General features: G+C 43.7%; 1 protein-coding gene across 5 annotated transcripts in view; it reads right to left on the reverse strand.

Annotated features, from left to right (window-relative positions):
• Positions 1-11159: 11159 nt before the first annotated feature.
• mrj overlaps positions 11160-25421 on the reverse strand; it is a 351864-nt gene continuing 337602 nt past the window's right edge. For all 5 annotated transcript variants that reach the window (XM_065217476.1, XM_065217478.1, XM_065217474.1 and 2 more), the window contains one exon: positions 11160-11798. In XM_065217476.1, coding sequence (XP_065073548.1) covers positions 11693-11798 — 106 coding nt within the window. In that variant the 3' untranslated portion in view covers positions 11160-11692. The remainder of the gene's footprint in view (positions 11799-25421) is intronic.

The following is a 25421-nucleotide window of genomic DNA, read 5'->3' on the forward strand; positions in this document are numbered from 1 at the left end:
GATGAGTAGACTTATGTCCAACCACTACTCGCTAGATGCGCATCTCAATAGAATAAACCTCGTGGACAGCAACATATGTCGGTGTGGAAACGGTTACGACGACATCGATCACGCAGTTTGGCAATGTACGGATATTGACGCCGCCAGAGAGCGACTTTTGAATACCCTCGAGGCCCAAGGAAGACAACCCTATATCCCTATCAGAGACGTGTTGCGTACCCGCGATCTCTGCTATATGCAGTCGATGTATGTGTTTCTGCAAATGTCTAGTATAAGAATTTAATTCGTTTTTCTTTTGTATCTCTTTATTAGTTTTTGTTTGTCTTGTCCCCCGTCTCGATGAGTCTCATCGTCGTCCACTGGTCACCATAGCCGGTCGAACTCCAGACGAATCTAGAACCACACTACCGTTCATACTGGCGACAACGCTCTGATGAGGCAACGATACCCTACTCCCAAGCTCCTCCCCTTTTCCTATCCTTCGACAATGTACCCCTCTAACCTCGAGTAAGCCGCGAGTATCCGGCCCAACTCCTACTAGACATAGAATTAAGTGAATTTTGTTACAAACAAAGAACAATGAATTATCGGCTCCGTAAAGCTAACGCGATTGAGCCTTACAAATAAACGAACTAGATAAAAAAAAAAAAACAAAATAATGTTTACTTATTTTACCATCAACAACTTATATATCTAAGCATTTTTTTTGCGGCATTAAAAAGTGAATGAGAACTGTCAGAGGTATTTTTTTTTTGCCAAATCATAATTAATTATGATACATGTATTTTTATTTATTTATTGGCTCAAACACTTTTAAAGGAAATATCAAACTGATATCATCACAAATTTTTCTGTGTGTGTGTGAGTGTGTGTGTGTGTGTGTGTGTGTGTGTGTGTGTGTGTGTGTGTGTGTGTGTGTGTGTGTGTGTGTGTGTGTGTGTGTGTGAGTGTGTGTGTGTGTGTGTGTGTATGTGTGTGTGTGTGTGTGTGTGTGTATGTGTGTGTGTGTGTGTGTGTGTGTGTGAGAGAGTGTGTGTGTGTGTGTGTGTGTGTGTGTGGATGTGTGTCTCTCTGTGTGTGTTGTGTGTGTGTGTGTGTGGTGTGTGTGTGTGTGTGTGTGTGTGAGTGTGTGAGTGTGTGAGTGTGTGTGTGTGTGTGTGTGTGTGTGTGTGTGTGTGTGTGTGTGGATGTGGTGTGTGTGTGTGTGTGTGTGTGTGTGTGTGTGTGTGTGTGTGTGTGTGTGTGTATGTGTGTGTGTGTGTGTGTGTGTGTATGTGTGAGTGTGTGTGTGTGTGTGTGTGTGTGTGTGTGTGTGTGTGTGTGTGTGTGTGTGTGTGTGTGTGTGTGTGTGTGTGTGTGTGTGTGTGTATTCCCTCTAACCCCAACTGGCCTCTACAATGTCGCATTCATGGTCATTGTAGACAGCTTTAGTCCGGGAGTTAGAAGGTGATAGCTCTATTGCAGATCCAGCAACCCATTTCAGAATGTCTGGAGAGTCACGCCCATTCCGAGGTTACTTTCACTTACAATAAGCCTCGCATGTATGCATCACCGTTATCAAATGGATATTGGTGATAGATACACACTTCCAGGTTCGAAAATATTCTTTTCAACCCTAGCATGTATTTAGTTTAAACTTGATATTTAATTTTTTTTTTAAATAAACTGCACATAAAAGCATAACTGTCCCATATGAATAGGAAATCAGGCAAAGATGGGACAATTATGCGCGTATCGGCAGTAAATGGAAAGCTCTCACCATATTCTGCTCTTACGCCGTCGTTAATTGCTTCTTTTGGAATCCCTTGGAGTTTTTCTCTAACGCTTCGTATTTCATTCCGTGCTTCACCGGCAATTTGGTTCTAATATGATTCCGTCTTTTTTGGTCGGTTGATGTCCTCCATATGTTATTGAATTGCCATGGTGATCTGGGACGAGGCTCACGTCCAAAGTCGCTGGTCCACCGAGCGCTCAGTGTGCGAAAGGAGAATGAAAGAAATACGAAAGGGATCAGTTTCATCAGATTCCCCAACTAACCATACTCAAGCAAAGTAAGAATATACAAGCTATAGGTATTGCGACTATATGGTTACTTAGGTACTCATATGGCCGTCAGAATGGTTCATCGGTTTACGAAGTGAAGTATTTCTGAAAGTGATGCGTAATATTTCTCAGTGTTTTGATTTTATCCTAACGTTACCTCAATGTTATTTCACAGACAAGCAGACACAACACATTGAATATTTATCATTGTAAACCCTACCGCCATCTGTCGGATACACTATGATGGGCAATACACTCAACAGATGGTTGTAGTGTGTAAACGTCAAACGCTAGGGAATTGATTATGTGCACCACAAGTGGCAGTACTACCAACTAAGAAACATTTAAATTGACCGTTAAAAACGATTTTGGTGAACGTTTTACGAGTGCTATGTCTGCTTGTCTGTGATCATACCTTCACTATCGCAACTTCGGGTAATCAGCGAAAGTACTTGCATTTTTCTCATGCACTTTTTATCTAACTGCAATTACTCTCTCATACTCGAAATGTGCCACGGCCAAATTGGCACAACGTCGCCCTATATACGCTCTCTGACCGAAGCGCAGGGACAGATATCATCACAAATTTTCTGGACAAAAACTAAGATGAAAGGATTTTTTTTTTGGGCAAAAACACAGATTTACTTTTGGCAAGAATCATAAACAATCAGGTAATTTCTTACTAATTTTACCTATATTTTATTTATACTCGAATTAACCACCTTAAGTTATAGCTATCTATAATTCGAAGTCTAGAAGACTCTGCGCGTGTTCCCAGTTGGTTTTGAGCGCAGCGCCAGTATCAACAGGTGACTAGGCTGGCTGCACAACACCACTGGAGCTCAACATCAAAAAATGATTGGGGGTAAGCGCTTCGTCATCTTCCAAATCGAGTGGCACGTGCGTTAGCGGCCTAGAGTTCACGATGGCTTCCACCTCGACCAGAACGGTTCCAAAGGTCTCCTCATCCGGATTCCTGGTGGTAGAGAGCGTGTCTAAGCCTATTTTGACCGAACGGACCAGTCGTTCCCACGAGCCACCCATGTGTGGGGCGTCTGGTGGATTCAAAATCCACTGAGTGTTGCAGTTGCAGGGCTGTTACAATGTTTTCTAAATTTGATCCGCGAATCCGCGATTTCTCAAAAGAAATCTGCGACTTCAAATACTAATCCGCGACAAAAAAAATGTTTTCATTTACCTAAAAATACATTTATATACTACTACATGGCATTTCAAGCTTATTGCATATAGCATATTAGATTTTGCCTGCTCTGAACTTAGTGTTCTTTGAAGTACCTTCACATTGATTTTAGAGCTTTCTATGCCTGTTCCATTCTATGCCCAAGGAAGTAGAGAAATTTGTCAACCCGAAAAATTAATAGACCGAACGGGAATCGAACTCAGTCGCCTCCAGCATGGCCTTTACCGACTGAGCTAAAGAAGTATCGTTTGTATCCTTTTGGAAAAAAATTCAGTTGTTTATGAATGTTTTTTTTTAATTATTATGGTCACTTTAACACTCTTGAGTCATTCGTGACTTGTCCGGGGTGAGATTTGAACTCGTGACTTTGGCGTGAGAGGTATGGATGTTAACCACTACGCCGGGGTCGCCCCCTAGTTATGAATGTTTCTATTGAATAATACAGGCCTAGATTTGATTAAGCATTGTTTAAAAAAATGCATTTTCATTTGAAATGCAAATTTTCTTGAAAGTTAACCTTTGCGTCTCTGACGTATTTTGCTGTCCTAAATGTTGTAGTTAATTTGGCACTAGTTTTCTCAATTTATGACCGATTCAAACCAAACACCCTGCACATAATCGAGAAATTACCAGAGTTTCATAAGTCACACTTGTTGGTCACGTCGCGGTTCTGTATTTACACAGATATTCCTTGGGGTCTGTCCAATGGTGAGACATTGTATTTTCGTTGGCAAATCATAACCGAATCATATATATGTGACTTTGTGGATCATGCACGACTTATTACTATGTGTACTGGAAATTATAGGTTTTACAAATTTGATTTTTTCTACTAGATCAACCAAAACTGCAATAATGGCTGTAGTATCGAAAAATGTCCAATCAGTTTCAAAGTGTCTATGTGGATCATGCATGATCTATTTTCGAGTAATCCACATGTAAATTCTTCAAATCGTCCTGGAGTTCAGATAATTTGATCTACTAGATCAACCGAGATTGGGACAATGTCTTTAATAACGAAATATTTCCAGACAGATGCACAGTGTCTATGTGAATCATGCATAAACTATTGCCATGTATATTAGATGTTTTAAGTTCTCCAAATCGTTCTGGAGTTCAGATGATTTATTCTACTAGATCAACCATGACTGGGATACAGTCTGTAGTATCGAATTATGTCCAAACAGATTCGTAGTGGCTATATGGATAATGTTTAATTATTTCCACGTATACCAGATGATCTATGATCTGTAGTATCGAAATATCGATATGGAAATCCTTAGGAAATATTTGGCATAGATGAATATAGGTTGGCATGATCCACATAGACACTGCAAATTTATTTGGACATATTTCGATACTACAGATATTGAATTAGGCTTGGGTGATTTAGTAGAAACATAATCTGATCTTCAGAATGATTTCAGAACCTATAACATCTTGTAAAGGGTGATACGGTCAAAATTTGGTCAAGGGAAAACGCGTGTAAATCGGTGAAATCGTTTATTTAAAAAATCAAATTAAATTTCTTTTTCAAGTTCAATTAGTATAAAATTCAGGAAAAATATTCAGTTAGGCTTCCGCTTTTCCAAATCCGAATTGCCGGGCCTTACGCTTGACCCCTGTCATCAGATTTTGTACAGCCACCTTGTCCACCTTCTTCGCCGCAGAAAGCCAGTTTGCCTTGAACTGCTGCTCGCCCTTAGCAGTTTTTTTGGTCTTCTTTAGGTTCCGCTTGACAATAGCCCAGTATTTCTCAATTGGGCGGAGCTCTGGCGTGTTGGGAGGGTTCTTGTCCTTGGGAACCACCTGCACGTTGTTGGCGGCGTACCACTCCATGGCCTTTTTACCGTAATGGCAAGATGCCAAATCCGGCCAAAACAGTACGGAACAACCGTGTTTCTTCAGGAAAGGCAGCAGACGTTTATTCAAACACTCTTTCACGTAAATTTCTTGGTTGACAGTCCCGGAAGCTATGAAAATGCTGCTTTTCAAGCCACAGGTACAGATGGCTTGCCAAACCAGATATTTCTTTGCGAACTTTGACAGTTTCATGTGCTTGAAAACATCTGCTACCTTTCCCCTTCCTTTTGCCGCATAAAACTCCTGTCCCGGAAGCTGCTTGTAGTCGGCTTTGACGTAGGTTTCGTCGTCCATTACCACGCAGTCAAACTTCGTCAGCATCGTCGTGTACAGCCTCCGGGATCGCGCTTTGGCCGTCGTATTTTGTTTATCATCGCGATTTGGAGTCACTACCTTCTTGTAAGTCGATATTCCGGCTCGTTTTTTGGCTCGATGCACGGTTGTAGACGATACACCCAGCTTATTTGCGGCATCTCGGAGAGAGAGGTTAAGGTTTCGCTTGAAACTACCGGCAACTCTCTTTGTCGTCTCAGCGGCTTCCGGTTTTCGATTTCCCCCCGATCCAGACTTCCTGGCTGTCGACAAACGTTCCCCAAACACTTTAATTACATTTGTAATGGTTGATTTGGCAACTTTTAGCGATTTAATTTTGCGTGCGAGTAGCTCGGATTTTCGCGATGCGCGAGCAAAATTTTGATACGCTGCTCTTCTTGCTTGGACGGCATTTTGACAACTGAAGAGTGAATTCCAAAATCAAAATAGGAGCAACATTCTACACACACACACCTTCAAAATGAGGGGTGTTCAGGTTTTTTAAATGCAAAATTGAAAGAAATACGTCAAGTTGATATTGACCAAATTTTGACCGTATCACCCTTTAAACGTAGCAATAGGTCGGGCACAATCCACATAGACACTTTGAATCTGTTTGGACATATTTCGATACTACAGACATTATTGCAGTCTTGGTTGATATAGTTGAACAAATCAACTGAACGACGATTTGGAGAACCTATAATATCCGGTATACATGGTAATTACCCGCATATATACGATTCGTTTATGATTTGACATCGAAAAATGCTGTGTTCATATTGGAAATAAATAAAAACATGAAAATGTCTCTCATTGGACAGACCTCACGGAATTTCCGTGTAAATCCGGTGTGACTTATGGAATTGAGATCATTTCTCGATTATTTGTAGGGTTTTTGGTTTGAACCGGTAAAAAATTGAGAGCCAAATGAACAACAAAATTAATGACAGCAAAATAATTCGGGACGGAAAGGTTACAATGAATTCCACAATTTTTGTGACAGCACATCAGTCCCTTCGCGATTTTCGCGACATCATTTAATGTTTCCGCGATTTTCGCGACTGAAAGTTCAAATCCGCGACAAATCCGCGAAAATCGCGAAATCCGCGAAATTCACGAAATCCGCGCCTTGCAGTTGGTAAAGGTGTCAGTCAGTTTCTGGTTGATGTCTGCAATCTCCTGTTTCAACTCCTTCCTAGCGCCATGAAAATTGGTTCCTTGATCACTGAAGATCTGCTGCGGAGCACCTCTTCTTGTGATGAACTGTCGCACAGCGATTTTGCAGGATTCAGTTGACAGACTGCTTGCGACCTCTAAATGGATGGCTCTCACGATTTGGCACACAAAGAGCGCTACCCATCTCTTCACTCTACTACGATCGATCCGGATGTAGAAAGGTCCGCAATAGTCCACTCCGGTAAAGGAGAAAGGACGTACGTACGAAGACATCCTGGACTCTGGAAGGGGCGCCATTCTCGGAGCCCGTGGGGTAGCCTTGTAGACGATACACCAGTTGCACTTTCGGATCTATTTGCGCACTGCCGTGCGCAAGTTAGAAATGTGGAATTTTTGCCGAACCTCATTAACAATAGTCTCCACGTTGCAGTGTGCGTAGGGGAACTAGGGGCAATAAGGTCACCCTAACGATAGCGCGTTTTTATATGTGATTCCGTGAATATTTATAGGAGTTTGTGAATCGAATTGTAAGTTAATAACCTTGTCTCCATGTATCATCATTGAAATTAAAATTAAACCCCATCAAAAAATGTTAATGATTTTTTCAAAATGTCATGTCGAACCTGCTCTAAAAAATGCTACGGGGCAAGAGGGCCACTCTTATGGGGCAAAAAGACCATATGTCTAAAATGAAGTGAAACTGATAAATGTTCATTTCTAAACAACAAATTACTATTCTTTGGTATGACAGCAACTGCTTTTATTGTTTATTCCACTAAAATATTGACTTAATGATATATTTTATTATATCTAAAACATATAAACCATGTGCGTCAAAGATTCAAATGGAAACTATTTTTGATACTATTTTATACAGTTCGTTTTCCAAAATTTCACGAAAACAATGTATATTGGAAACATAAATGCCCAATTGTGTTAATTTCTGAACATTTTTGTACAATTTAATACCAAGGTTGCAAAGACTCATTTCAGCTAAAACAATCACCCCTATTCTGTATTTCGTTTCGAACGAAATTCTCATACAAAAAAATATTTTTTTGTATGAGAATTTCGTTCGAAACGAAATACAGAATAGGGGTGAATGTTTTTATAAATTATGAAATAATTAGATGCCATGATCAAATTTTGAATTGGTAGGATACAAGAAGAGGTTGCAAAGAATGTGTTTGACATATTAAACCTGTTTATTTCACTTCATGAGTGTCACAATCAGCGATTTTTCACAAACTCACTCACTCACTCACTCACTCACTCAGCGATCAGCAAATCGCTGATTGTGACTCATAGAAAGCAAAATTTACAGGTTTTATGTTTCCAACGCATACTTTGTAACCTCTTCTTGTAAGTTACAAGTAAAACATGCCATCATACCATCTTTTGGTTTTATTATTCCGAAAAACATTATTTTAGCTGAAATGAGTCTTTGCAACCTTGTTTAATACATAAATGTAGGGGTGGCACTCTTGCCCCGTATAAAGTTTATTTTTAGGAACATAATTTTTGATTAATTAAACAAAATATTTAGTAATTTATTGTTATTAATGTATCAAACAACCATCAATAGTGATGTCTCAATGCAGTAATTGTGAAAAAAATAAATTGGAAATTCCGAAAACCTTATTTTATGATGCCTTATTCTTATAAAAAACTAGCTTTTCAATGCATCAACACAAAATGATTTTTTGCATTTTTTTTACGACTTCGATTCGGACAGAACTTTTTATTATGCTTCATAGGAATACTGTGCATAGGTTCATCGTGAGATAAAATTGAAATGATTTCATTTTCAAAATATATTGAGGGTGGCATTCTTGCCCCGGGTGACCTTCTTGCCCCTAGTTCCCCTATTTACGGTGATACCAATCCAAAACGAGTCCAGTTACGTAATGGTTCCGTGGAAGCACTATTGGGAACCTAGCGTCGAAGGAAGCGTAGTTGGCAGCACCAATTCGCCCTTCCTGTCTAGTTACTCCCAAATCATTGACCAAGGGTGATAATTTGTGAAGCGGGCTAGTTTTTTCCAACCTTACTGCACTCGATTGATGCTGCTGTCTTCCGAGCACGATTACTTCATCAGGATATGCCTCCATCTGCACGGCTCGCCAAAGAAACTCCTCGGCATTCCGCGGCTCCCGTTGAGACAAAATAGGGTTGATTTCGATAGGATCTCCTCTTCTGAGACCCAACAATAATAAAAAAAAACTTTTTATTTTTGCAGCCATTAGACTCAATAATTGTTAAAATCATAATTCTAAACTACACAATTATTTAATTTTGGTTTGTAGCGAAGACACCATATCACGAAGACAAGCAACAGATACAATAGCGCTGCGCTTGAGTAAAGGTGGAAGCAACGCATAGAAAAATTAACAAATACACAAACCTTCCATCTGAGGATGTAATCTTTGCTATCAAATTCGTTCGAAGCATTTACCTTTGAGCGACAGATGACGCGATTGTATCTGTCTCATACAAGGGGGGGAGGTGGCTGTCAAATACGAACAATCGTCGCCTACCTCGCATGCCTCGCATAACTGGTTCCAAACGTAAACAAGCCATAAGAAACCTACAGCGATTGTTTACGTTTGGAGCCAGTTTCATACAAGAATGATCAGTAGGCTGATTTGACAGCACATCCCCCCCCCAGGTCTCATAGCGTTCGTATGAGATAATGGAAGAGTTGCCTGGTTTCTTGATTTGTTGTCTTCGTTTGCAGTTAAATTCAACACAACTGGCATCTAGTGTGCATCTTCAAAATGTAAAGATACAGACAAGCCCTGGAACCTGGTTGCAGTTAAGCAATCCTCAAGGTTATACCAATGCCCACGGGGAAAAATCAAAACAAAATGTCGAACACAAAAAGGTTAAATAACTTAACAAGCCATCAAGGATGCACACAATTCGCCGCAAAATGCCCGCCTTATATCAATGCCTTCGGATACTGTTTTGGCCAAAACCATACATCAGTCAAATTTACTATTTTCCGCTTAGAAATCTGTAATGTTTAAAACGTTTGCTTTTTTTTATCGCTCTTGCTTTCCATTAGTGTTCACTTTCAACTTATTTGTTTCATGTAACAATTATGTACTTGTCGCTTTTTTTTCTGTAATCGGCTTCCGCTTTCGCTAGTTTCAATTTCTATCTGTCTTAATATTTGCTGTTACACTGTGTTACTGGTTTTGCATCTCCAATGATTATTATGCTACAAAAAAAATTACCATTATTCAAATTTGATTATACATTTTCATACGGCTTCATGTTTTTCCTTCCTTTTTTATTCTCCCCCATTCGGTTACTTTATTAATCCTTACAACGATAAAATGTATCTGTATTTTTTTTTGTATTGGTTTTTTATCCTTTTCCGATCTTGTATAGTATTATAGCTAGGTTATTACTTAACATGAAATGAACATCGTACTTTTCTACACGCGAATCGATTCGCGTTGCTTTCCCCCACAAAGCTCGCTCTCACTTTTCCCGCCTTTCTTCTTCTTCGTCGATCCATCGAAATTACACGAAACAAAAAAAAAATATTAATTAAACTAACAAAACGAAGACAAAAAACTGAAAATGGTGCTCTTATACACTAACATTACTAATTTGATGTAACTACTTCACATTTTGCTCCCACTGACGTTCGGATAGCGTTAGCCACATATAACGAACTTCGGAGTTTAATAAGCACAAGAGTAACACTAACGATCTCCAATGGCAAAATGGACAAGTAGTCGGGGGCCTCCCCGCGGACCTTGGAATCAAAATCATCAAAATGTAATTCGTAAAATGAAGAACATTCACACACGCGCGCGCCCTTAACTCGTAGGTTGTTGTGCGCCAGCGCGGAGCGGGGAAGGCTTTGTCCAAATGTACACAAATAATGATTATTAGGTGCAGCCCGAGCGGATTGTCCCATGTGCCTTTGCAAGGCATGCGACCTTCGGCCTGGAACCATCACAATGCTCACGCGTAAGCGCTATTATTTTGTTTATCTTGCTTTGTTTTGCAATAATATTTTACAATTATGAACAAAAGTTTCGTTTGCTGTGGAACGCAGTTAGGTAAATTGTTCTACATTAAGAAATAAATGTAAAACTTATGGTACACAAAGAAAAAAAAACACAATACTAGTTGAATCAGTTTTGCTGTGCAGCGTTGTTGTGTCGTCCGATGAAATGGAACCGAACCGAAATCCGAGGACAGAAAAAACTTAGGTGATTGGAATTCTTTACCCTAATGTTGATTTTAGCAGTTTTGATTTTTATTTTGATGATTTCGTTTTTACAAAAATAGTTATTTTTTTTTCGAAAAAATTATACCCTTCTCAATCCAGTTCACAAACCCGAACTGTTTCGATTTTCGTATGCCGACACACGGGGACTACTTTTATGTGGGGGAGGGGGGCGGGTCTGTCTATTAGTAAATGGCGAATAGCATTTTTCTTTGTCCTCTTCTACCGGTAGTGTGCATAGTAATAGTGAATAGTTTCTAAAGCTATTTGGGATATATTTTTTGTTTATCTCTTCAATGAAACGACAGCATCTTTCAGTAAGCTTCTTTCACAAGTATATTACAGAGTTCAAATGATTAATAAGCAATTTAATTTTGCTCAGTTCGATTGTTTATGTGTATGATGTTGCAGTGAGTGAATTGTTGTGTGAATGTGTTGCTAGTGTTTTTTTCACGACGTGAGTGTATTTTGTGAGTGCGAATTGTTTATGCGTTTGTGGGCAATCGTCTAGCAGTTATGTCACAAACATCTGCTGCTGCAAATTTGGTATCATGGCAGACTTTTGGGGTCGTTTAGTCCAAATTGATCAAACTATACACAAATTATTTTTAAAAAAATCAACGATCCGCGATAATTCTACAGCAGTACACGTTGTAAGGTAGTAAATCACCAGTATCTACTAGTTTGTATAAGGTTTATAATTAATGCTATGCGTTCTTTCTCTCCGCTCGACCTCGGCTGCGTGACTCTCTCCTACACGAACAAAATTGATGTAATAGGTAGTGCTAGTAGTAGTAGTAGTAGTTATAGTAATTTGCAGTGGTAGCTAGAGCTGCGCTGTGTTCCTAGTGGTTATAACTGGATATAGCTTGAGCGACTCCGTTTACAGTCTTTGACTTCAGTACATCGTTCTCGTAGGACATTATCGTCTCAGTGCCGTTCTCGTAAACCCTGGAAGGGAAGGATAAAAAATGTTATTAGTGTTGGTGTAAAATATGTCAATCGTTTCAAACTTTCACAAGCAACTTGGCAACCTATGCCGAGGCGGTTTCTAGAAACACTGCTAGTAAAAACAAGATAGGCGTTGCTTGATTGATATGCTAGGATTTTGACGGTTCTTTTGACTCTAAACCAATTTAATCCTATCTTATGATAGAATCTTTCAACTAAAGTTAGGGTCAAGGGTAAGAGAGAAGCGGACTCAAAAGAAACTACCTTAGCTATTTCTAGTACGAGAACTAAGGGTAAGCTTGGCCCCTTAAGCATTAAGACTATTTTAAAATAATAGAGAGCTAATTTGGCTATCGTTCCCATGGCGAAAAATTTGAAGTTGTGGGCGAATTTGTTTATCTTGGTACTTTAGTGACGTGCGATAATGATGTTACCCGCGAGGTGAAAAGGCGTATTGCAGCCGCAAACAGGGCTTTCTACGGGTTGCGTAGCCAGCTGAAGTCCCGCAGCTTGCGTACGAAAACGAAATTCGCGCTGTACAAGACGTTGATTCTGCCGGTAGCCCTTTATGGCCACGAATCGTGGGCATTGAAAGAGGCCGATCGGAGAGCTTTCGGTGTCTTCGAGCGTAAAGTGCTACGAACAATACTCGGCAGTAAACTGGAAAATGGCATCTGGCGGCGTCGCATGAATCACGAGTTGTACCAAGTATATAACGGCATGGATATTGTGAAGCTTATAAAACACGGCAGGCTACAGTGGGATGGGCATGTGGCACGAATGCCGGAAGAGTGTCAAGCGAAGTCAATATTCAGCAGGGAACCCGGAAGAGGACGTCGGCTTCGGGGTAGGCCACGCACGCGTTGGCTTTGTGCAGTTGAGGAGGACATTAGGTCCTTGAACGTCCAAGGCGACTGGAAGCGATTGGCTCAGGACCGAGACCAATGGAGACGGTTACTTCGTTCGGCGCAGATTTGAATTCAACGAGTCGTCGCCCATCAGGTAAAAGGTAGGTATCCCATGCAGAGTCCATGCCTAGACATTTTGGAATAGAAAGTGTGGGGTAGCAAGGTTTGAATAGCACGCGAGAGAATACCGCACGAGATTGAATGTGGAGCGATACAGACAAGCGTGGAACAGACAAAACTCGGTTTTCCGAAGGAAGAAGCGTCAGCAGGAAGATCGAGATCGCGAGGCGATGGAAAATCTGTACCGCGTAAACGACACATGGAAGTTCTACGAGAAGATAAATAGTTCGCGCAAAGGCTACGTGCCGCAAGCCGATATGTGCAAGGACTTGAACGGTAATTACCTTCTCACGAACAAGTGTGAGGTGATTGAGAGGTGGAAGCAGTACTATGACGAGCACCTCAACGGTGATGCAGCAGAAAACGAAGGTGGCACGGCAACAGACCTGGGGCCTCCCTTAGCTCAGTCGGTAAAGGCGCAGCTACAAAGCAAGACCATGCTGGAGGTGGCTGGGTTCGATTCCCGATCTGGTCTAGGAATTTTTCGAGTAGGAAAATTTCTCGACTTCTCTGGGCATAGAAGTATGATTGGACTTGCCACACAATTATACCAGTGCAAAAATGGTACAGGCATCGAAAGCTCTCAATTAATAACTGTGGAAGTGCATCTAGAACACTAAGTTGAGAGTACGCAATAAGCTAATATGCGATATGCAATAAGCTTGAAATGCGAAGAAGAATAATAATAAGAAGAAGAAGAAGACGGCAACAGACCTTGGAGCACACGCAGAAGACGACAGGCTACCGGCCCCTGATCTTCAAGAAGTTGAGGAAGAGATCGGTCGGCCGAAGAACAACAAAGCAACTGGTGTAGATCAACTACCAAGTGAGCTATTAAAATACGGTGGTAAAGCACTGGCTAGAGCGCTGCACTGGGTAATTGCCAAGATTTGGGAGGAGGAGATGGAGAAATCACCGGAAGAGTGGATGGAAGGTGTCGTATGTTAAATCTACAAAAAGGGCGACAAGTTGGTTTGCTGCAACTACCGCGCGATCACACTGCTGAGCGCCGCCTACAAGGTACTCTCCCAAATTCTATGCCACCGCCTGTCTTCATTTGCAAGAGAGTTCGTGGGGCAATACCAGGTGGGATTCATGGGTGCCCGCGCTACCACGGACCAAATTTTCGCGATTCGGCAGGTTCTGCAGAAATGCAGCGAATACAACGTGCCCTCACATCATTTGTTCATCGATTTCAAATCCGCATACGACACAATCGATCGAGATCAGCTATGGCAGATTATGCACGAGTACGGATTTTCGGATAAACTGACGCGATTGGTCAAGGCGACGATGGATCGAGTGATGTTCGTTGTTCGAGTATCGGGGACACTCTCGAGTCCCTTTGAATCTCGAAAGGGGTTACGGCAATGTGATGGACTTTCGTGTCTGCTATTCAACATCGCGTTAGAAGGTGTGATCAGAAGAGCTGGGATAGACACGAGCGGCACGATATTCAGGAAGTCCATCCAGCTCCTTGGTTTCGCCGATGACATTGACATTATGGCACGGAACTTTGAGATGATGGCGGAAACGTACATCAGACTGAAGGCTGAAGCTAGACGGATTGGACTTGTCATCAACGCATCAAAGACAAAATACATGAAAGCAAGAGGTTCTAGGGAAGACAATGTTAGCCTCCCACCCCGAGTTCAGATTGACGGTGACGAAATCGAGGTGGTCGATGAGTTCGTGTATTTGGGCTCACTGGTGACCGCCGAAAATGATACCAGCAGAGAAATTCAAAGACGCATTTTGGCAGGGAATCGTGCCTATTTTGTACTCCGGAGGACTGTCTACAAGACGCTGATTAAACCGGTGGTCCTTTACGGCCACGAGACCTGGACTATGCTCGTGAAGGACCAACGCACTCTTGGTGTTTTCGAACGGAAGGTCTTGCGTACCATCTACGGTGGAGTGCAGATGGATGACGGAACGTGGAGAAGGCGAATGAATCACGAATTGCACCAGCTGCTGGGAGAACCAGCCATCGTCCACATTGCAAAAATTGGGCAACTACGGTGGGCTGGGCACGTCGTAAGAATACCGCACGACGATCCAGTGAAAATGGTTCTCGAAAGCGACCCAACAGGAACAAGAAGAGGCGCGCAGCGGGCAAGGTGGATCGACCAAGTAGAAGGCGACCTGCGGATCCTTCGCAGACTACGAGGCTGGCGAAGTTTGGCCATGGATCGAGTAGAGTGGAGACGACTTCTTCAGACAGGCCTTAGTCTGATTGGTAAGGTAAGTAAGGTTTGAATATTTATTTTGTTAATTTCTGTTTATTACTAAAAAGTGAAATAAATCGACGTACTCATAACAGAGTGCGGTGTAAGACCGTCATCCTTATGAAGTAAGACCGGCACTCTTTAGCAGCGTTTTGTATTCTAAAATTTGATTAAATTAAATGTTTGCAAAACTTAGTGAATAATGATGGTAACGGTTAAGGAAGCATTCATTTCTCTTTAAACTGATAGCTATTTAGAATTCAGAATTCATCCGTGCTACTCCGTCTCTGGCTCGCTAACCTTAAATACGCCTGCTGTACTGGACGAAAGAAGGATGAGGCCCCGGCTTTCACGGCGGAGGACTTTCCGCCTCTTCGTGGACAAGCGAATCCACGGATGCGATCCGCTCCCCCTCAAGAAAGGTCTGGATCTTCTGCTGAACAAAGCTCTCCATCCCCCTGGATTCAGGAGACCACCAACAGCTCAAACAAATAATCCCGATTTGTTCTCAGCGGACAACTGATGGAGATTTTCGTCAAAAACGTGACCAGTGCTCTTCGTAGGTGCCGCAGTAAACCGGGGAAGTTCCAAGTTCTCGGTAAGTTCATCACTCAGAATGGCGTCTAAACTGCTAACTGTCGCTACCTAGAGCGCTTGCTCTGTAAGAGCAAATCAGATTGAGCTTTCCGACTTCCTCCGCAAACACATCATCGACCCACCTAAAGTCCGGTGACTCGTAATAGCTCCAGATTCGTCGTTGGGGGCAACCTGAACAATCGCCACGAAACTGCGAGGAACTACCAGCGGAACCAAAACGGACGTCTGCTATTCGACTACTTTCAACACGGACTGTGCACCGTACGGTTTCCGACGAACCAACTTATACCTCTCCGGCGGAAAATCCATCCACGCTGGGCTTTTCCTCATGAACACCGGAGTATCCAACCCGAGGCCATCAATGATCTCAGCTCCGACCACCAACTGGTAGTAGCTGAAGTCGACATCAACGTGGCTCCTGCTCCAAGCCTACGCAAAGACTACCACCATAGAGGTAACTCTAAGATCACTGGGTCCCGAAGAAAATCATTATTATTTTTGGCTCACTCAGTACCAGAACAACGGTCCCAAGCAGTCCCAAGCTATTTCACTCACCCCTGCATGTTCTGCATGAATCCACACACCCCTGATGTTATCTGTCAAACTTTCATAGCGAATCAAAACAAACATAGTGTAGTAATAGAATTTCAACTAGAATAGGGTACGTTAATCGTTTGCTTGGGACCAATAGGCTACTAAAGTGGTGAGCCAATTTAAAATCGTTAGTTTCGTATTGATTGTTGCTACCACCACGTCAACTGGGTGCATTTTGGGCGTGTGGTTGACAGAAGCATCACCGCTTGACACCGTAGAAGACATCGACCGGGCGTTGAAATAACTTGTGGGTACACCATATCCATGCTCCGGTGGAGTAAGTCGTACGATGAGTCTTTCCAGGTTGAGTCTCAATCGGTTCTATCGGCTGCTAGATCAACGCTTATCGACGGTTTCGCTTTACCTGGCTTCACGCAGATCAATGGTGTATTGAATAGGAACGCTCGCTTTCTAGACCTTGTTCTGTCTAACGAAGCTGCAACTCTGGCATGTACCGTTACGGAACCCATCTTTCTTGATGCAGACCACCCTGCTTTAGACCTCTCAGCGCCAATCGTTTTTGAGGATTGTTCCGAAAATAATCGTACAGTGGATTTCCGTCGAGCCGACTATGTGGCGATTAGTGCTGCTATTTCCGGTATCGATTAGCGACCATTAGAATTAGCTGGATTTGTTGACGATGCCGTTGAATATTTCATTTAAATGATTTGAGATATCGTGTACCTATTGCCCGCCCCGCACCAAAGCCACTTACGTCGACTGAAACGGTATAGGGCTAAATCGCTACGAAGATACTGCCAAAATCGTTCGTAAATTACGAAGCAGGAGTTCAACCGCACAAGTAACGACTATTAGGAAATGCAACAGATTCCTGTATCGACGATATGACTTCCGTACGCAATCATTTCTTCGCAGAAATCCAAAGCGTTTCTGGTCGTTTGGTTTGTAAACTCTAAAAATAACGAAGTCGGTTTGCCATTGTCAGTTCATCTCGGTGAGCAAACTGCTGAATATGAACCGGAGAAATGCCGCCTTTTTGCTCAACATTTCATGAGTTCGTTCAATGGATCTTCGGCCTCATCAAATCAAGTCACAATTGCTATAAGCGATTCTCCAACAGATGCATTTGAGCTCCGTCCGTTTCACATCAGTGAACATACCGTCAATCTAGCTCTTCAAAGGTTGAAACTCTCGTTTGCTGCCGGGCCAGACGGCATTCCTGCGTTCGTTCTGAAGCTGTGTTCGGAGTCGTTGCTCACTCCCTTGGTGAAGTTATTTAATCTATCACTACAGGAGAGTAAATTTCCTGAGGCGTGGAAATTTTCGTATGTGTTACCCGGCCACAAGAAAGGAGATAAAAGGAATGTCCAGAATTACAGAGGAATCACATCACTATGTTGCTGCTCCAAAGTATTCGAGATTATCATCAATGAGGCGCTCTTCAGCTCTTGTAAAAATTACATCTCCACGGCTCAGCATGGATTCTACCCGAAACGGTCAGTTACAACCAATTTGACCGAATTCGTGTCGCTCTACGTTCGGACAATGGATTCTGACGGACAAATGGACGCGGTTTACACTGATCTCAAGGCTGCATTTGACCGAGTAGACCTCAACATTCTTTTGAGCAAGCTTGAGAAACTCGGAGTGTCTGGATCCTTCATCTCGTGGTTCAAATCTTCCCTTACGAACAGTTCGCTTTGCGTAAAGATTGGAACTTCTCGTTCTGAAGTATTCACGAACGTTTCCAGCGTTCCCCAAGGAAGTAAGGAAGTAATCTGCTCCCGTTATTTCTTGACGCTCAGCATCAACAAGTGCAATGCGATATCATTTCACCGCAAACAAAACCCGATAATATTTGATTGTTCAATTTCCGGGCAAACATTAGAGAGGATTAGCCAGGCCAAAGATTTGGAAGTAACACTCGACTGTGAATTGACCTTCGAACAGAGGAACGCCTTGAAAGTTTACTCGGCGCTTCGGATCTTGGGGACACGCGGCCAACCCACTTGTTGGCAAAAAATGCAAGAGCTCGCCGCTGGTATCAATGTCAACGACAACCTTTTCAAAATGCTCTTTATTCAGCATATGCCACCGCATATTCGTCCTATTGTAACCATCAGCGATGGTACGCTGGTGAAGCTCGCAGAAATGGCCGATAAAAATGGTAGAAGCACCACAAATCGCAGCAGTATCAGTACCAGCACCACCCGGTGCGCAAAGTTCCAACGGTGAAATCTAACAAATTAAGGAGCAGCTGGAGGACTCAGAACAGGTTCGAATCAACGACGCAGCAGATCGTCATCACGCGCGCGAGTCGAAATGGAATTGAGCTGGTATCATCGGAAATACGACCAAGGAGCTCAGCGGTGCAAGCAACCATGCCAGTTCAACCTTAAAAAAAAACTGAATAACAGCTCACCTGAGTCGGCGCAGGTGGACAGCGCTTTTTCAAGTCGACGTTTGTTGCTACCGGACAAAACAAGTGGACTTTGATTTCTCATCGCCACCGGATCGGACGTATCGTTAGTATCGGTTCATCTATAACGATATACTGACCTTGGACTCCGAAGACGATTCACCTGGCACTTTTTGCTGACCAACGGCAGCCAACCTATAATTGGAGCTGACCTGTTGGCACACTTCGGCCTACTGGTTGACTTAACAAAACAAAACCCTCGTCGACGCAAAAACGAAACTTTATTCCTCTGGTAGTGTGATGACTACTGATGTGCATACGATCGCAACCACATGGACCAACCGTTCCATATATTGTTGACCAATTATCGTCAAATTACCCTTCCGGCTACCTTCCGTGCCGATGTTCAGTATGATGTCACACATTACATCGAAACAAAAGGGCCATCAGTTGCTTCTAAGGTTAAGAGAATGGCCCCCGATAAACTGAAAGCAGCTAAAGAGGAGTTCGCGTTGATGACAGAACCTGGAATCTGTAGACCTTCGCAGCTGGGCCACGCCACTCCATTGTGTCCCGAGGAATATCGGACAGTGGAGGTTTGTTGGCGACTACCGTATGCTAAACAAAATCACCAGTCCGGATAGATATCCTGTGCCGCATGTGCATGATCTGCTGAATTCATTGCAAGGTAAGCGAATCTTCACTACTCTTGATTTCGAACGAGCGTGTCACCAAGTTCGGGTAGAAGAAAAGACATCCCCAAAAACTGCAGTGATTACTCCTTCTGGCGCGTGAACTACGCCCATGCAATTCCGGCCTTTGCGATGCCAGTCAAACGCTCCAGCTTTTCATGAACAAAATCTTTGGCAATCTGGATTACGTCGTCGAGTTCATCGACGATACGTGTATTGCGTCAGCAACGCCGGAGGAACACGAGCAACATGTTGAAGAAGTGTTTCGTAGACTTCAGCACAATGGTTTGGTGATCAATGTATCAAAAGGAAAATTTGCGCAGTCGAGCGTCAAATTTCTAGGTTACGTAGTAGTCCAAGACGGTTACCGTTCCGGGTGGCTGTGGCAAACTGCTAGCTACCTACGACAGTAAAGGAGCTACGGAGGTTCTTAGCTCTTATTAACGTATACAAGCGTTTCATTCCCAAGGCTGTTGACATACAGGCGGAGTTACGAAAGTTGATACCAGACAACAGAAAAAAACGATGCTAGAACCGTGAAATGGAGTGATACTTCTAGACTCGCTTTTGATCGTTGCAAACATTCGTTAGCAGAAGTTACTTTGCTTTACTATCCGGATTCTGACAAACCACTGCTCGCGGGAGCAGTTCTTCAACAGTTATCTGGAACAACTTGGCACCTGCTCGGATTCTTTTCAACTGACCGCAATGAAGATGGCAGTTGAATACTTTCGTCATTTTCTGGAAGGTCTCATTTTCACCGATCACAAGCCACTCACCCATGCTATGGTTACTAACTCATCCAGTAGGCTACCCCACGAAGAATGACATCTGCGATATATTTCTCAGTTCAAGACCAACAATTGAAATGGCCTTAACTCCATTTTGTAAACAAACCTTGTAAGGCCATTTTCTCGCGAACCGAAGTCCGCAAAGGCAAACCAACATAATGAACAGGTAGGGAAAATTCTCCTCTACCCGATTGTGGTTTAGTTTTGCGAATGAACGTTTTAGATCGCGAGAAAATGGCCTTACAAGGTTTGTTTACAAAATGGAGTTAAGGCCATTTCAATTGTTGGTCTTGAGTTCTCAACGGATATTCGTCATATCAGCGGCTTGGAGAACACCGTAGCTGATACGAATCGTAGCTGTAACCTCTATCAGCTTGATCGCGATTGCCAAAGCCCAGGAAGGTGACACAGAACTGGCAAAACTAATGAAGTCATCCAGTCTCAAAATAGAACAGCTACGACTGCCCAACCTTTCATGCCCGATTTATTGTGATGTATCAATCAATAATAAAATGCGTCCTTTCGTTCCAAAAAAGCATCGTCTCGCTTTGCTACATCATTTCCACGGTATGGCACACCTTGGCGCAAGGCGGTTGATCACCGACAGATTTGTGTGGCCGTCTATGAACAAAGACATCAGCGATTTCGTTCGCAGCTGTACTGATTGTCAGCTAAGGTAAATCGTCACACCGTTACTCCTTTGGACACGTTTGATCTCCAGAAATTAAGATTTCGGCATATCCACATCGACCACGTCGCTCGTCGGTCCACTTCCACAGTCTCAAGAACACCGCTATCTTCTCAGCATCGTGGATCACTTCACACGTTGACCAGAAGCCATCCCACTTCCGGATATAACCGCACCAACAGTTGCTAAGCTGCTGACATCTGAGTGGATCGCTCGTTTTGGTACACATCGGATCAGGGACGCCAGCTTGAATCCGAACTATTTAGGGAGTTGACATACACTCTAAAAACACATCATATTCATACAAGAGTCAACCACCCACAGGCGAATGGGATGGTGGAGCACCTTCTTCGAACACTCAAAGCTGCATTAATGTGCAAAGGGAAGCAAAATTGGAGTGATCAGTTACCTATGGTACCCTTAGGATTACGCAACGAGGTTCTAAAATGCTCCGCTGCTGAGTTGGTGTATGGCCAGGTGTTTTTCGACCCTACAACAACTACACGAAGCGTTTGCGGAAATTCGGCCTCCATATGAAGTTATCAAGCGTGATGAAAACATCTTCGAAGTGTTGGTTGCAGGAAAGAATCAGAGCATTAGTATCGATCGACTCAAGCCAGCTTACATCTGCAGTAAGGATTTTAGCAGCCACCCGACTTACGAAGGCCGCACAAAAGTTACATCATCCGGTCACCGTGTTCGGTTCTTGTAACTATGGGGGCAACTGTGGATACACCCTATCCGATGAAAGCGAATTGAGAACCCTCTACGGAGTTTGACAGATTGAACCCAGGGGTTTTGGGGTGAGATACAATCACCCTTATCACTACACCACCGGCAATGCGATCCAGTTCTTGAAACTGCCGAAAACATCAGCAGCGCTGGTGACCCATAACATATTTAAGCTCCAGCCATGTAACATTAAATGCGGCAAGGTGGCAACATATGTAGTGCCTTCAAACCCATTCTTACTTTCCCGCAATGGACAATTGAAAAATGATTTAGTTGTTTTCGAATTGACGCGCACAATTTGCGTGAATCATGCTTTCCTATAACGATATCTAGAAAACTTTATCTATGAGATGATCTATGAGTTCCGCAAAGCGGCGCAACATGTACCAAGCCTAATCATAGAGGAAAAGGAGGAGCTGTCGAATAAGCACCAGAGAAATTCGGCTTCACTTGAGTTGTTCGCAGATGACAGGCGTTGCAGTCCTGTACCGGCGCCGCTAAAGTTTGACAGTTGATAACGCTATACGTCTTAAAGTGAACACGAGTTTGTAGAACTGTAGAGAATATAAGTCTATCATTACTAAAACGCCGTGCCTTTTTTATTCCGTGAAGTCGCGTTCCCACAAACTTCATCAAGCATATACACGTGGCCGACTAGGCGTGCGTTCGACGAGTTCCTGTGAGGGGTAAGTTTATTGCCATTGATTCCCACACCCAATTATTGATTCGCTTGAGAAATGTTCATTGCCGCCAGTTTCAAAGGTCTAGAGATCTGGACAAAAAACGTGAAACGTAGAACAGGCAGATTGCTTCCAGAATGGACTCACTCCGAAATGAAAGTTTCGCGCGTGTTGTCCAGAATCTGGACGACCGCTCCAGACCATTCTGGAAGGTAGTCAAGGTCTTGAAAACTCATCCCAAACCCATTCCACCTCTCAGAGCTTTTAATCACCCCACAGGAGAAAGCAGATGCGATCGGCGAGCATGTCGCTTCATCGCATTTGATTTGTTCGACTATCCCAAGTCCGCTCGATGATCAGGTTGCGCATTGCGTTCAAAACCTAGATGCCTCCCCTTGTACAGTACAAAAGATTTGCTTAGCGCTGAAGTGCACCAAGAATATGAAGTCTCCCGGGTTTGACGGCATATTCAACTTAATCTTGAAGAGACTCAGCATGCAGTCTCTTTTGACCGCTACCTTCAACAGATGCTTGGAGCAGTACAACTTTCCAAGCGTCTGGAAGGTAGCGCAAAAATTATACCAATCCGCAAACCCGATAAGGATCCAACATTGTCTTCGAGCTACAGCCCAATCAGCCTCTTTTCAGCGCTGAGCAAATTGTTCGAGAAACTCATTCTCATTCGTTTGCTCAAGTTTGCTCAAGGAAAACAACATTATCCTTCCGGAACTGTTATTCTTTGCTCGACTGTCGACCTAATCATCGTAATCATCGTTCGCCTCCTGTACTAACGGAAGTCCAGTACCCAGCTCTCCAGCCCCGTCGACATGTTCCGAACCTAGCCCCGCTTCCGCTCAACAACCAACAAGCCAATCCCGCGAGTATCCAAATGGTTCCCAACAGTCGGACAGTTCAGCATCGTCTCGCTGTTGCTGCGGCCCAGCCAATTCCAGGTTCATCCACCGCCCCTGGTTTATCATACGCTGGTGCTGTCTCAGGTGAATCTGTCGACGATTCTCCGTTCACCTCGGAGGAACTTGTGACGCTCGTGGCCGAGGTCATCATCATCATGCGTACCTGCAAGACTCGATCTGAACAGCTTCATACTGCCTTGTCACTCGTCACCAAGTATGGACCGTGAAGCTATAAAAATTGCAAATTGGAACGCTTGCTCACTGACGAACAAGCATAGAGAGCTACTCGATTTCCTCAACACCAAGGAGGTCGACATTGCTATCATCACCGAGACGCATCTGAAGCCAGAACTGAACGTATTCCTTCCCGACTTCCGGCTCGTCAGACTTGATCGCACTTGCTCTGGAGGTGGAGGAGTGGCCATCGCTGCAAGACGGACATCAGTTGCCGGCTGCTACCAAACTTCCAGCTGAAAACAATTGAAGCCATCGGAGTGGAGATAAGTACATCACTTGGCCCAATCTCCATCATCACGGTCCACTGCCCCAAGCAAACCAACATCAGGGACGGGTCGTCAGTGGCCCTCCGCAAAGAAATCATCAAACTCACCCGGAGGAGCGGGAACTTTATCATCGCTGGCGATCTGAACGCAAAACACCAAGCTTGGGGCAACAGTCGGAGCAATAGAAACGGCATCATCCTCAATGAAGACCTGCAAGAGGGCCACTATAACATCTTGGCCCAGGACTCTCCCACCCGGTTGAGTCGGTCTGGGGTCCATGCGACCATCGACATCTTCGTAAGCTACCTGTGGCATTCCAGGAGCTGAGCTCGGACCACTACCCGGTGGTGGCCGAAGTTGGATCCTCGGTAAACCGATTCGAAGCTTCCCGGCGCAACTACCATCGAGTCAACTGGGTGCAATATCAACACTGCGTCGACACAACCATCGACTACGATGTCCAACCGGGGACGTCGGAAGATGTTGACCGGTGTCTACAAACCATCGAGGAGGCGATTTCCCGGGCCAGGGAACAACACGTGCCAGTATCCAGACAGGTGAGTAACACTCTGAACCTTGACAGCCCTACCAAAGATCTCATTAGACTCCGTAACACCATTCGTAGGCAGTACCAGCGTACTGGCCTGCCTAACTTGAAGACCAATTGTAATCGACTAACAAAGATCATTCAGGCCAGGATGGTGGATCTCAGAAATAACGATTTTGCTAGTAAGATCCGCTCTCTCCCAGATTGTGCTAAGCCCTTCTGGAAACTTACAAAAATTCTTAAAAACAAGCCTAGGCCCATTCCACCACTGACCCCACTGGATCGTCCCGGCGACCCAGTGGTTCATCTGATAACTCCTGAAGAGAAGGCTGCCGCGATAGGTCAACACTTCGTCAGCTCCCATAATCTCGGACAAAACATCATCAGTCCTCATGAATCTGAGGTTGCTGAAAATGCAACGAATCTTCTTCAGATTCCTAACATTTTTCCAGAGGAATCCGAGATTACGGCTGACGAACTGTTGGCCTATATCAAATCATCTAAAAACATGAAGGCCCCAGGTTTCGAAAACATCCTGAATCTGGAACTCAAACACTTAAGTTCCTGATTCTACAACCATCCCCTCGTGTTGGAAGTCATCTAAAGTCATACCCATCCGGAAACCTGGGAAGGATCCGTCCTCTCCTTCAAGTTATCGGCCAATCAGTCTTCTCTCAGGGTTATTAAAACTGTTCGAAAGAGCACTGTACCACCGGCTCCTAACATCTGCCGATGAAAACAACTTGTTACTCGAGGAACAGTTTGGTTTTCGGAAAGGTCGTTCGACCGTCCACCAGCTGACTCGAGTAACAAACATTCTCAGACGGAACAAGTCTGTTTCGAAAACATCTGCCATGGCGTTGTTGGACGTTGAAAAAGCATTCGACAATGTCTGGCATGATGGCCTGGTGTTCAAATTGCAGCAGTACGGTGTTCCAATCTTCCTAGTGAAGATCATAAACAACTATCTATCAGACAGGACGTTCCGAGTCTCTCTGAATGGCATCTCATCGGATGCTTTCAACATCGGTGCCGGGGTTCCACAAGGAAGCATTCTTGGCCCCATCCTATTCAACCTGTTCACCTCCGATATGCCGGCTCTCCCTGATGGTGGATCGTTGTCTCTGTTCGCAGATGACACATCTATCGTCTACAAAGGTAGGGTCATCGGAGCTCTGACTGCCAAACTTCAGAGAGGCCTGGACGTCCTGTCTGAATATTTCAACAGTTGGAAGATCCGTATCAACGC

Source organism: Ochlerotatus camptorhynchus, unplaced genomic scaffold, assembly GCF_037179485.1.
Source record: "Ochlerotatus camptorhynchus isolate MF236.1 unplaced genomic scaffold, CSIRO-AGI_Acam_v1.1 ptg000077l, whole genome shotgun sequence".
Taxonomy (NCBI): Eukaryota; Metazoa; Arthropoda; class Insecta; order Diptera; family Culicidae; genus Ochlerotatus; species Ochlerotatus camptorhynchus.